This window comes from Rhinoraja longicauda, chromosome 7, assembly GCF_053455715.1.
Source record: "Rhinoraja longicauda isolate Sanriku21f chromosome 7, sRhiLon1.1, whole genome shotgun sequence".
In the NCBI taxonomy this organism is placed as follows: Eukaryota; Metazoa; Chordata; class Chondrichthyes; order Rajiformes; family Arhynchobatidae; genus Rhinoraja; species Rhinoraja longicauda.
Genome location: NC_135959.1, coordinates 57,797,305 through 57,810,526, shown reverse-complemented (window position 1 = coordinate 57,810,526; position 13,222 = coordinate 57,797,305). Strand labels below are relative to the sequence as shown.

Sequence of the window (13,222 nt, the reverse complement as noted above, 5' to 3'; positions counted from 1 at the left end):
CCTCCCTCTCTCTCTCTCCCCCCCTTTCTCTCTCCCTCCTCCCCCTCACTCTCCCCCTCGCCCCCAGTCCCTCTCTCTCTCCCCCTCCCTCTCTCCTCCCCCTACCCCCCCTCCATCCCACTCCTCCCCCTCCCCCCTAGGGTTGCCTCCTGCATTGGTGCAGTACCGTAACCTCCCCCACTTCCCCCTCCCCACTCCCCCCACCCTCTACCCCCCTCTCCTCCCTCTCCCCTCCCTTCCCCTCTCCCACTGTTGCGAAGCCACTGGACTCTGGGCGGCATGGGGAAGGCGCTGAGCCGGCCGGGGAGAGGAGGGGGGAAGGGGGAGCCGAGGGCATGCCCAGGCATCGGCCTCCACCAACGCCCGGCCTCACTACTGCTGCTGCTGCTGCCGCCTTTCACCTTGGTCCACCTCAGGATCACGGTTACCCATGATTGTGAGGTGGGCCAAGGCCCGGGCCCAGGCAAAGGCTCTGGCTGGTTCCCCCGGCACCAGGCCTGGCTCTCCTGCCCCCGAGAGACAGGCGGCCGAGATCAACGAGCCCCAACTGCGCAGACGCGGACGCGTTTGTTCTGCGCACGCGCGGATACGGTGGCCATCTTATGTAAGTACCAGATCAATGGGGCCCCAACTGTGCGTGCGTGGTTTTAAAACTTTTTAAATGTGAATAACTTAAAAAATATAACACCGATTTCAATGAAACATCCTACACAGGATCCCGGAACAACGGTGAGTAAGGTGGGCCTAAAATTGTTGCGCTATCTTGTACTGTTTTGGCTGTAGTTCAGGAACAAACAAACAAACAAGAGTTTTAGTATATAGATGTCAGCAAAGAATTAAATTGCTGCTTTTTGTCCTTTGTTCAGCTGCAACTATTTACAACCCCCTATCAAAAACTTCCAGTCAGGATGGTTACATTATTTGGTTAACCAAAAGATATTTTGTTACATTTAATATAATTTCTAATATTTATATTTCATTGTATTTGAAATTTTAATAAAATAAGTTCTAAAGTCTACGTCATTTGAAGATTATATTGCACTATACAAATTTCTACACATCTCTTAAAGTGGTCAATCATAGCCTTAAATATAATCTTTTGGTTCCGCAGCCAATGATGGTGTGTGTTCTGCACAAATCAGTTCAGAATATTGCAGACTATCCCGGAAATATTTTGAACTTCAGATACGGTATTCCAAAACAGGTCACAAATTGGTCAAAAAGCTGCACTTAATTAATGAGAATGGATGTACTAAAGTTGATGGGTTATTATTTGCTGTCAAAGTATAAAAATGCTTCTTTCTAATTAACTGCCTGACATTTTCCATGTTCGGCTTGTTTGATTCCAGAACTTCAAATGACAGGATCTATTCCTTCTATTTTGCAACTATTTATATGCATGAATCAGCAGTTTGCTGAAGCAACAATAATATAATCCGTGTTTGCCATTGCAACATGAAGCGGGCACTGATTCAGAGTCTTTGTGCATGTATGATCAATATGGAAATCTCAAGTTGCTGTGCGTGATTCAGTGCTCCTCTCCAGACCAAACAGCTGCACCCTTCCCTTGTGAAATGTGATCTGAATTGATAAGAATTTAAACCACAAAGTAATCTGACTTTAAACTGCCTTGAAGGTCTAGTTGAGCTTTTAAAGTTATTGTAAATAATACGTGTTCTGAGGGATTCTTTGCTGCAATTGGTTTCTCAACCATCTTAATAATATTTTGGTTTAGGAGTCCTGAACTCTTTGCTTGGACCCCTGGTGGAATAGCAGAAACTCTCACCATTAAATCTTTGTCAGGAATTTTATTTGAAATAGCAGAGAACACTGGAGCTTTACAACTAATCACAAATTTGGGGCATTATGAAACTTTTATCCTTTGAAAGTAATTAGCAGAGGAGAGAATTTTTAGGTTATTAAATATAAATTATCTTACTAATAAAGATGTTCTAAATAACTTTTGGTGAAAACTACGATTAATATGAAAACCTATTGACAAATGGAATACTTTCTTTATAAAGAAACAATTCTGTACAGTAAACAATCCTACACCAGCTAATACACAGTATAGAATAAACATCCCTTTTAATAATCTTTTCCCATGGTCTGACGGATACACAATTGTTGTCATGATTTAAGATTTTGCTTTTCTTGGACGGACTGCCAAAACTAGATTATCATGAATATATAATAAATCAAGATCTGAATTTATTCAGATCTAAGTATTCTTGGATGTAATTCGAGCAAACACACCTTGTCTACTGTGGAGTTTACCATGGGGAAGTGCACGTATCAAGTGGAAAGACATTTTGGTGATTTATAGTTTGTGGGTGGTGATGGCTGGGTGTATTCTGAGCACTTAGTTTCCAGTACTACTAGAAGCTTTAGACTATTTATTATTTGGAAAGGCAGTTGAATCACTTTTTATTCCTTTCTTGTTTCAAAAGATCATTGATTCATGGAAACAAACCTCTCACAAGCTTTATGTAGAACAAGCTTGAAGAGCCAAAACAGGCTTGTACTGCTTTTATCTCAACCTGCAGGGCTAGTGCAAAATTGTGTTTGATTATAGACATTTTCATAATCGTGCATACATTTGTTAAATTAATCATTTTAAACACATTTTACTCACAATTACATTCAGTCAAAAGCAATAAAAATTACTTTAAAAATTGATGATTCATTTTCTATTAAACATGAGATAACTAATGCTCATGCCCTTCTCACTCACAAAACAACTGTTGCTGGATTGTGGTTAGATGGGTCAGACTTCAGACCAATAGGTGGTCTTTGTTCAAATACCATTTGTGAAAGCTCTTAATTATAACAGGTTACACAGTCTTTTCCCGTATCTGAATCTTGCAATCTTTGATGAGCTTTTTGCCAGTTTTTATCTCCCTCCCTCTGTCTCCCTCCCTCAGTCTCCCCTCTCAGCTTCTGATATTCTCTTTGTTATTTTTATTTCTTATCTTCTGCACAATATTATTGCTTTCTTCCAACTGGCGTAGCCTGAACAATATATTTTATGTAGCATTAATATTGTGCATTCAATATTTAATACCTGTAGTACTTGGATGTTTCCAAGTGCTAGTAAGGAAAAAGATCAGATCCAATTTTTCTGTTGCTATATATATATGCATAACTGATCACTAGAAATCTGAAATATTCCTGATTGCCCTTGCTAATATCAATAGATTAGGAATGAATTAATTAAAAATGGCTGTTAATGTGCAGAAATGTCTTGTGTGATTACTTTTTAATCAAGTAACAACTGAGGAATGTTTTTTGTTGTGATTTAATTTATCCATACTAATAATTGATTTGAAAAGGGTGTCATCCCTTTTTAACAAAGTATATTTATAGACCTTTGTTTTTGCAAAATAAATTGTTATTATTCCAACAGAAATATGTGTGAACAGTGAACTGATTGGCTAAACTGATAAGAATCATCAGTATCTTGACTTGACCAAGCATCCATGAAAATAGTTTAAATTGTAATTAATGATGATTTATCTTGTTTCAAGTCTGACTTCCCAGGTGGGCTATTTATGAACATTTTCAGTAATGACAGGCAACTAAGAATTAATTATTCTGGAGCATAGTTTGGCTGAATTAAGTTTATAAAAACATGCTTATTTTCCTTGAAATTAATTAATTTGGTTATCTTGATTTCAGTGTTCTGGTTTGCAGCTTTGATGTGTTGTAATTCCAATGTTTATTACCTGCCTCTTGCTGCTTGTGACATTAATTCACATAGATCCATGCTCCAAAGTACTTGTAGTTATACAATTTCTTGTGTGATGCTGATAGGCAGCCTGCCCTGCCAAATATGGTGGCATAAGAAACACACTGGAAATTGTGTAAAACAGCAGGAGACATCTTCTGGCAGAGTTTTTGGACACAATTTCCAATCTCCATGTATTTGTGGAGCAATACTAAACTTTATTGAAATATGTCAACACTGAAATATGCCTACCACTCCTGCATATCATGCTTAAACTTCTGTTTGTGAAGACCTTAAAATTGCTCTCATTTCAGGCAATGGAAACTGATTTATTCTGGATCATGTTGGATTCACATAAAAACAAAAACTCTGTTTTACAAAAATGTTTGCCAGGACTTGTGGGCTTGTGCTATAGGGAGAGGTTTAGATAGGCTAGGACTTTATTCCTTGGAATGCAGGAAACTGGTGGGTGATATTATAGAGATGTATAAAGGTTTAAGGTGAAAGGGGTTTAAAGTGAGAGGGCAAATATTTAATAGGAACCTGAGGGGCAACTTTTTCACACAGAGGGTGGTGGGTGTATGAAATGACCTGCCAGAGGAGGTAGTTGAGGCAGGCACTATAACAACATTTCAAGATATTTGGACAGGTACATGGATAGTAAAGAATTAGTGGCTATGGGTGAAATGCAGGTAGGTGGGACTAGCATTGGTGGGGCAGCTTGTTCAGCATGGGCAAATTGGGCCAAAGTGCCTGTTTGCATGCTGTATGACTATGACTCAAGGGTAGGGAATTTGTCTCCTTGAAGGAGTGGAAGGCAGCAAGCAGCACCATCATGTATTTTTTTCAAAGATAATTTTCTCTCTGACGTCACAGTGAGTGATATATGAGAACCCAATGTTTTTCATGAATGGGAAAGGCTATCAATCCCTGAACCACCACCAAAAATTCTTAATGGTCAGTACTTTGTACGGGACGAGTTGTACGACTCATTTTACGATAGGGTGACATGTTCACTATATTTGATTTACTGCACTGTCTGACTGATTGGCTTTAGAGGACCTGGATTCATCGCCTCTCTTTCCAAACTGGGTCCCTGCAAACACTTGAGAATGTAGTTACGTCCAGAGGCACATGATCTTCATTGAGGTCTGTGAGCAGCGTTTTTGGCACCTGAATTAGTTGGGGTGCTAGCAATATTCTTAAGAGAAAGTCTCCTGCTTTACTTTTGTTATATTCCTACTTCCTCCATAATTTTGTAACAATGAGGCCACAGCCGTTTACCTCCACACAGAAGATGGAGGAAATTATGGAAAATTGAATTGTACAGCAATAATAAAGGGATCCCTCTAAATTTGTCGTCAATGCGTGCATTGCCTCACTGTGATTCAGATGAGACTCTCTTACCTCTCTTACCTCTCTGACAGACACCAATTCATCTCCATTAACAACTGTAAATCCCCCACCGCTCCCCTCCCCCAAGGTGTCCCCCAAGGCTCAGTCCTTGGCCCCCTCCTCTTCATCCTCTACCTGTTTCCCCTTGGTCAATTAATCCGCCGTCATGGTCTCAACTTCCACTGCTTCGCCGATGATATCCAGCTCCTCATCTCCACCAAGTCAATTTCCTCCACCACACACTCTACACTGACAAACTGCATTACTGAAATAAAATTTTGGCTTCAAACAAACTTCCTCAAACTCAATTGCAACAAATCTGAAATCATCATCATTGGTCCAAAAATGCTCACCAAATCCACCCAAAACTTCATCCTCAACATTGATGGTCTCCCAGTATCCACCTCACCTCACATCCGGAATCTTGGAATCATCCTTGATCAAACCCTCTCCTTCGACAAACACATCAAACACATCACAAAGACAGCCTTCTTCCACCTCAAAAACATTGCCCGTCTCCGTCCATCCCTCTCCTCCACAGCTGCAGAAACCCTCATCCACGCCTTCATCACCTCCCGTCTGGACTACTGCAACAGCCTCCTCTATGGCGCACCCTCAAAAATCATCAATAAACTTCAATACATTCAAAACTCCGCTGCCCGTCTACTCACACACACCTCGATCCGTGACCATATCACCCCCGTCCTTTATAAACTCCACTGGCTCCCCATCCCCCAGAGAATCCAGTACAAAATCCTCCTCATAACCTACAAAGCCCTCCATAACCTGGCCCCATCCTACCTGACCGACCTCCTCCACAGGCACACTCCCACCTGCACCCTCCGCTCTGCCGCTGCCAATCTACTATCCCCCCACATCCGGACTAAACTCAGATCCTGGGGGGACAGGGCTTTCTCCATCGCTGCTCCCACCCTATGGAACTCACTACCCCAAACCGTTAGAGACTCCCCCACACTCACCACATTCAAAACATCGCTGAAGTCTCACCTGTTCAGTACTGCCTTCAACCACTGAAGGCCACCTCACCTTCTGTCTCCTTTCTCTGTTCATTTATTTATTTACTTATTTATCTATTTATTAATTTCCCTATGTTCTCAAAATCTCTGTAAAGCGTCTTTGAGTATATGAAAAGCGCTATATAAATAAAATGTATTATTATTATTATTAATTCCAATGGATTAAGAATACCTCCATGCAATAAAGGCCATGGCAACATTTGAATTTGGGGCATCACCTTTAGCGCATTATCATTGAACCATATCAATCTCAACTTCCAATATAACACTGATATTAGATGGCTTAGGCCACAAATATAATAAAGGCAGAGACCCCAGCTATCAAAATGTACCATGTATTGCATGGATGGCCACTGTGCTGGAAAGAAAGTTGCCCAGGTTCAGAATAAATGCATGTGCAAGAGCTGGACTTCCCTAAACCTTTTACACAGGCTTGTATAAGGGTATGTTGATGTTCAAATAACTAATGTGATTGGCCTTCATTTTTGGGGTGCACCATGGATTTCTTCACCTGAGTCCATTGAAGTGGAACTCTTGAGAATATTACCACTCCAACGACTTTTTGCTGTGGTTTTGCAGTGCCAAGCGACTCACAATGCACAGATCCTATCCAGAGGCCACCCTCCAGTGCCTATATCTGAGGTGATGGCCATGACTGTTGGATTGAGTGATCAGATATTGTTGTCTCGTGCATCAAGGCTGGGAAATTTGGTGCTTGGGCCATTAAAAAAGAAAATGCATGAGGGAGTCAGACTGCATTTGTGGAGGGAAATGTACAGACATTTTGGGTTGGGAGCCTTCTTTAGACTGAAGAAGGGTTCTAACCCAAGAAGTGTTCCAACTCAAAATGTCATCTTTCCGTTTCCCTCCACAGATGCTGCCCGACTTACTGAGTTACTTCAGCACTGAAGCATAATACTTTTCCCATATGCTGTAATTTGCATTTCTTCTTCGAGACGAGCAAATCTTTGGCTTTAAATTCCCTTGTGTCAGTAGGCATTTGTTGGTCATAAGTTTTTAAGATACAATGATGCTGCCTGTTGACAAACTCAGCTGATAATTTTTTCTTGCTATTATCTTTTTTGCTATTGTTTTTGAACGATGGGGTTTTAAAAATGTCACTAACTGTTTTATTTCAAATTATCAGTTACCTTAAAATGCAAATATAAGAGTTAATAAACAAAAAGATATGCACATATTTTAGTTATTTCTGTATTTTTTAATAAAATGTACATAAGAAACTGAAAGCCATTGTACTGTTAATTATGGTGACTTGTCAGTCTTTGGCATTTGGAGAGAAATTTGCATGCTAAAATTGTAGTGGTTAAATATTCCAAATACTAGACGGTACTGAATTCTCTCCAGTGCTAATGCTACCTTCCTGACATCAATATTTCTACATATTCTTCAGCTTGCTATAACCACAATTCATCTATATTATAGAATCAAATGGTGCTTCAACTGTTGCAAATGCTTGAGTTCATAAATACCATCATGCTGTTTCTCTTACTCGCACTTCATTTTCGTGTTTCTCATTTTATCTATGTGACAACCAAAATTACTGTTAAAATGTCTGTGTAACATAGACTTATGGCCAGAAAGCATGGAAACAGGGCTCTTCAGCTCATCCAGTCTGCGCATATCTTCATTTACAGTAGTGCTAACTAATGCCATTTTATTCTCCCACATTTCCATCAACCCATCCCCAAATTTGGAGCAATTAACCTACCGACCAGCATATCGTTTGGACATGCAAGGAGTCCGTCGTCCTTATGGCCAACATAAAGCTCTTAATTATATTTATTTACAATTCCTTTTATATGTTCATAGATGTAATTGCTTAATAAAAATATCTTTAGACTTGGATATCTTAGATATATGCTGTTATATCTGTTGTATATCTGTTATATGCTGTTTGGGCGGCACGGTAGCGCAGCGGTAGAGTTGCTGCTTTACAGCGAATGCAGCGCCGGAGACTCAGGTTCGATCCTGACTACGGGTGCTGCACTGTAAGGAGTTTGTACGTTCTCCCCGTGACCTGCGTGGGTTTACTCCGAGATCTTCGGTTTCCTCCCACACTCCAAAGACGTACAGGTATGTAGGTTAATTGGCTGGGTAAATGTAAAAATTGTCCCTAGTGGGTGTAGGATAGTGTTAATGTACGGGGATCACTGGGCGGCACGGACTTGGAGGGCCGAAAAGGCCTGTTTCCGGCTGTATGTATATGATATGATATATCAATTACGGCATCTTAATGTCATAACCGTTTAAGTAAATGGATTTTTGAGAATGCAAATTAGACCAATTATTTTCAACTTGAGTTTAACAACCTTCTTATTAATAGGATTGAAATTTACTGTTGTGCTCTGCACAAATGCGTAAATTTGAATATTACATATTTTAAAATTCAGAGATGCTCTGATATTTGTTTTTAACAAAAAACTATAAATGCTCTCTTTAATTGTATAATTTAGTTTTACATTTACAACTTTTATGAACAATGAGATAATTATAGATCTTTCTAAAGCTACTCTTTCCTGGTTAGTTTCTATATTGTAGTCTCCTTATTGAAGTTGCCTTCATCCTTGCCCTTGTATACTCTTGTTTTTCTTCCAGAGAGTTTATCTCACCCAAAGGATAATATTTCCAGATTACATTTTCCCTCAAATGAACAAAGCCCTGCAGAGAATAATTCAGAAATACATCCAGTGCCAAAGCCAAGAACTATTACTTCCAAGCTGCAAGGCCCCAGTGATTATGTCAGCATTTTGTCAGGATCCAAGAATTGGAATGTTTTAAATGGCAACGCGTCTACTCCTAAAAGCATTTTGAAACGTAGTCCCAGTTCAAGCTCCAATGATTCTGAAATCTTACGCATTGGGGTTCAAGATTCAAAAAACAAGGTTCCTGCTTCTCAAACCATCCCAGAAGGAGCTACAGTGTTGAGTGAAGCTACAACGAATGAAGAATCTCTTGCAAACAGTAGTCTTGAAAAATTAAAACAAGTCAGATTCTCATCAAACGTGGATGAAAAGAGAATATCTCAGATTGAAGAACATTCTGATGCAAACAACATTTCCAAAATAGGTGAAGATAGTATTCTAGACACTGATTATATGGGGGAGATTAATGAAGGGAATACTGATGGTATGGACAGTGTGGAGGAAAATGGAAGTCTACAAGAGGATAGTGGAGTTTCTGATTTGCATCATCGACCACCTTTGCAAACAGACTTTGTGAATCTGAACCAAGAAGTTAATGCTGTGCCAGACACAGACTTTCAATCCATCCAAACAACAAATTCAAATCCAAAAAATTATTCAGCTAATCACTTACCAAATTATAGTTCTAATGAATTAACAAACCATGTCCATAATCTGGATACAGGTGAGATACTAACGAAAAAGGAACCTGATCGAAGATTGAATTCTACATCAAATCCCTCGTATCATAACATTGGTAAGATGGCTATTAAAAAAACTTGCCAATCATTCTTGTATCTACTGGTATGATTACGTGTTTGATTTAATGATGCTCAAAATTTCCAAAACTTTTAATCTCATTCATGGCTCATATTCTGTGAAATCATTGCAATATTTTTTTGGAAAATGGAAACACGTTGAAGAAGGGGGCAGGTGTACTGTATGCCTTTGAGGATTGTTTAAACATAAGGTTTTCCAAACCATCTCTTCTACAATGATAACCTGGATGCACACTTTATCTTTTTATCATAATTTCACTTCACTTCATTTGTTACTGTGATCAATCACCTATGTAATCTCATCGCCAGCATTGTATTTTAACTAGGCTGTATCTGAGGCATGGAAACAAGTTATGATAACAGTTGGACATTAAAAAGAAAATATATCCCCAATACACGTTTTATTTGTCTTGGAAATTTATTCTATTGATTTTGGTGTTGTTGATTGGGGATACATTTCTGGGCATTCAAATTCCTATCTTGAAGCATAGCTGTGGAATTTGGGAAGAAGAGCCTTCAAACCAAATCAAAATCTTTGTCTTACTAAGGTCCAGCTGAATGACAGATTTTGCCTACAGAATACATCATGTCTGCATTTTGACGTTCACTTAAATCAGCGATTCAAGATTCTCAAAAAATCTTCAGAACTACATGATTGATGAAACAAATTATCCAAACTGGGGAAAGTTTAATTCCCTGATTTAAATGAAAGTTTGGAGTTTTATGATTTTCATGCAGTATTCTGGGTGTGCCTGGTTTCATCTATTCTTCCATATTTAATTTTAAATTAATTTTACATTCATTCATTGGCCATTAACAGCAAGTTTTTAGCAAAGACTGTGAACTAATTTATTGGCTTGGATTCCTGTTGACAATTGTTGCCTGAATATCTACTACGATGTATAAATGCAGACCATAGGATGCCACCGTTGGGTTATATCAGTGAGTTGATGCCTTGTGAGACAAAGACTTCTTTGATTACATTTGGGAATCATTTTCTTTCCTTTTGCTTCTTGACATGTATTGTTTAAGTTTAAATGAAAATCCTTTAAATCAGTTACGTTTCATGGCTTGGAAATCTATTATATTTGGCAATGTCACTTATCTTAATAAAGGCTCTATATTATACTATAGTATTGCTAATTAATTATTGTCTACTTCCAGATTAATGATTTAAAATGTAAAACATTGCTTGTGATGATGTGACAGAAAGGAAATAATACCTTCTGCTTTTTGCCTCCTCGAACAAAAAGAAGCTGTAAAGATTAATTCAAATAAAGAAATCCCTTTGCTTTAGCCATAGCTAAATTCAGGGATGTCTTTATTTTATTCATACAACTCGAGGATAAATTTGATAACAGTTTAAATATTACAAGTTTGAGTATGCGTTATAAAAATAAGCAGCATCCTGCACGTTAGTCATAACAAACCAACTAGTGGGCTGGAGTGGAAAACTGCAGAAGCTGTAAACCCAAAACAAAAACAGAGCTTAAACCATTCAAATAGTCAGGCAACATCTGTGGAGAGAGAAAGAGTTAAGATTTCAGTGAATGGCCCTTTATCAGAACTAAAAGGGTGAGAAAACATCTGCATTAATTTGCAGAATGAAGAAGGAGTGGATAAAATATGAAACACATTTGTGTTCAGGAACAGGCCCTTGGGCTCATGATATCTGTGCCGACCATGCTGGCGATTAAATTAACCTTATCTGTCTGCACAAGATCCATATCCCTCAATCATCTGCATGTTCATATATCTGTCATATATACCTCTTAAAGCGCATCATTCAATCTGCTTCAACCATGTTCCCTTCTTTTACCATTGTAAATTGAGATTGACCAAATATTGATGTCCATGCTTTTTGGGCCCTATTCACCCCTGTGCCCACTGATCCACACTGGCTCCTTTTTGAGTGACTTGTCAATTTGTAAGATTTACACCCTTTAAAAAAAATTCCTCTTAGAACATGTATATCTATGACCTTTTCATTATCTCTGAATTTAAATATTTCACCATTTCCTTAGACAGCCAAGTACCTGGTTTAACATTTTATTTGACAGTACTCCTGCGAATCAGTGTGATGATTTGCATCATTGAAGGTGCTGTATAGATTAAATGTTTTGTAGTTGATATCAGACATCCATCGTTTAGAATATATAGTTTGTTTAATGCAAAGAGAATAGCATTTGTTCAAGTTTTCCTTGATGTCATGGTTAGATGTCAAGGCAAGCTAATTAATTCTAATCTTGTTGAGAACTGTCTTAGAAAACAGTGGATGCTCACAGTGTAAATTGATGTATGCTTATCTTTTGTGTTCATCTGCTCATCTTAATAAATTCATTTAACAGTTAGGTTATGATTATGTTAAGCCTTCATCTGGTACCAGTAGCATCCTGTTATTATGATTCAGTATACCAGCAGTTGAAATCTTTCAAACACGATATTTATTCTTCTATTTGTCTCATTGCAGATAAGCGGATACTTCACACTGACTTTGAGTCCCCTCAGGTGTCTGATCAGCAGTTTCCAGAAATATTCCAAGGTAAGCAGGTTAATTTTGCAGTGTCTCCCTCCAAGACTGCACCAGCAGAACAAAGACTTAAAGCTCGTTCATCAAAGTCTCAAGTGCATGATAAATATGCAAATGAACATATCAAGGCAACTGATGAATCCATATCAAAGGTGTTGGATTGGTTCACCAAGAGTGATGAAACACCAACTGTAAGGGTGGAAGAAATGAAAAGTCCAACTGAAGCAACGGCTGAAAACATATCTGAACCTTTAAAATCTGTACTTCCAAAGCCAGATGAAGAGTTTACACATACTGAATCAGCTTCATTTACAGAAGAATCTAAATTATTGCCATACTTAAATGGCAAAATTCAGGAGAAAGAAGAGCAAGAAATCCAATTACTAAAAGCTCAAAATCCAATAAAAAATAATATTTCTGATAAATATACAATACTTTTGGAGGAGGAAAGTAAAACTAGAACAAAAGATGTTTCTGAGCTTACTTATCCAGACTACTCAATTTTTGACCATCTTTCCAATGATAAACAGCAGGACTTGAATCAGGAGCAAAATGAAGAGTCAGCACAAAGGACATTGACTTTAAAACCATTCACAGAGAAATGGACAGTTGGCATAAAAGAAAATATAGGTGGAGAGTCTGAAAGTACTGAATCAACTTATAAGGATATTGACATTTTGCCCATTGATAACATTGAAGATAATTCACAAGAATCTAAATCAAGACCAGAACAAACAGAATTTACCATAGAAGAACTTAAAACTGTGCCAAAGATTGATAACAAAGATGAAAAAAAGGACATACTTTACACTGATCAAATATCTTCACCAAAGGACAAAAATTCAGCCCAGAAAAATACTTTTGCAAATGCAGTGTTTGGAAAGTCTTCCAAGGAGAAAATGATTGATATGTATTCAGTGAATGACAGATCAGCGTTGCTAGAAAGCAAAGGAAATAATCATTCTGAAACCATGATCAGCAATGGAGTAGTGCTGCAGTTAGAGCAGAACAAGAATGCAAAAGAGCAATCTAACCTTGAATTAGAGCAACAT

General features: G+C 38.4%; 1 protein-coding gene across 2 annotated transcripts in view; it reads left to right on the top strand.

The window, feature by feature from the left end:
- LOC144595310 (synaptotagmin-like protein 2) overlaps positions 1–13,222 on the top strand; it is a 117,001-nt gene that overhangs the window by 64,702 nt on the left and 39,077 nt on the right. For both annotated transcript variants that reach the window (XM_078402650.1, XM_078402649.1), the window contains exons 8-9: positions 8,776–9,618; positions 12,111–12,182. In XM_078402650.1, coding sequence (XP_078258776.1) covers positions 8,776–9,618; positions 12,111–12,182 — 915 coding nt within the window. The remainder of the gene's footprint in view (positions 1–8,775; positions 9,619–12,110; positions 12,183–13,222) is intronic.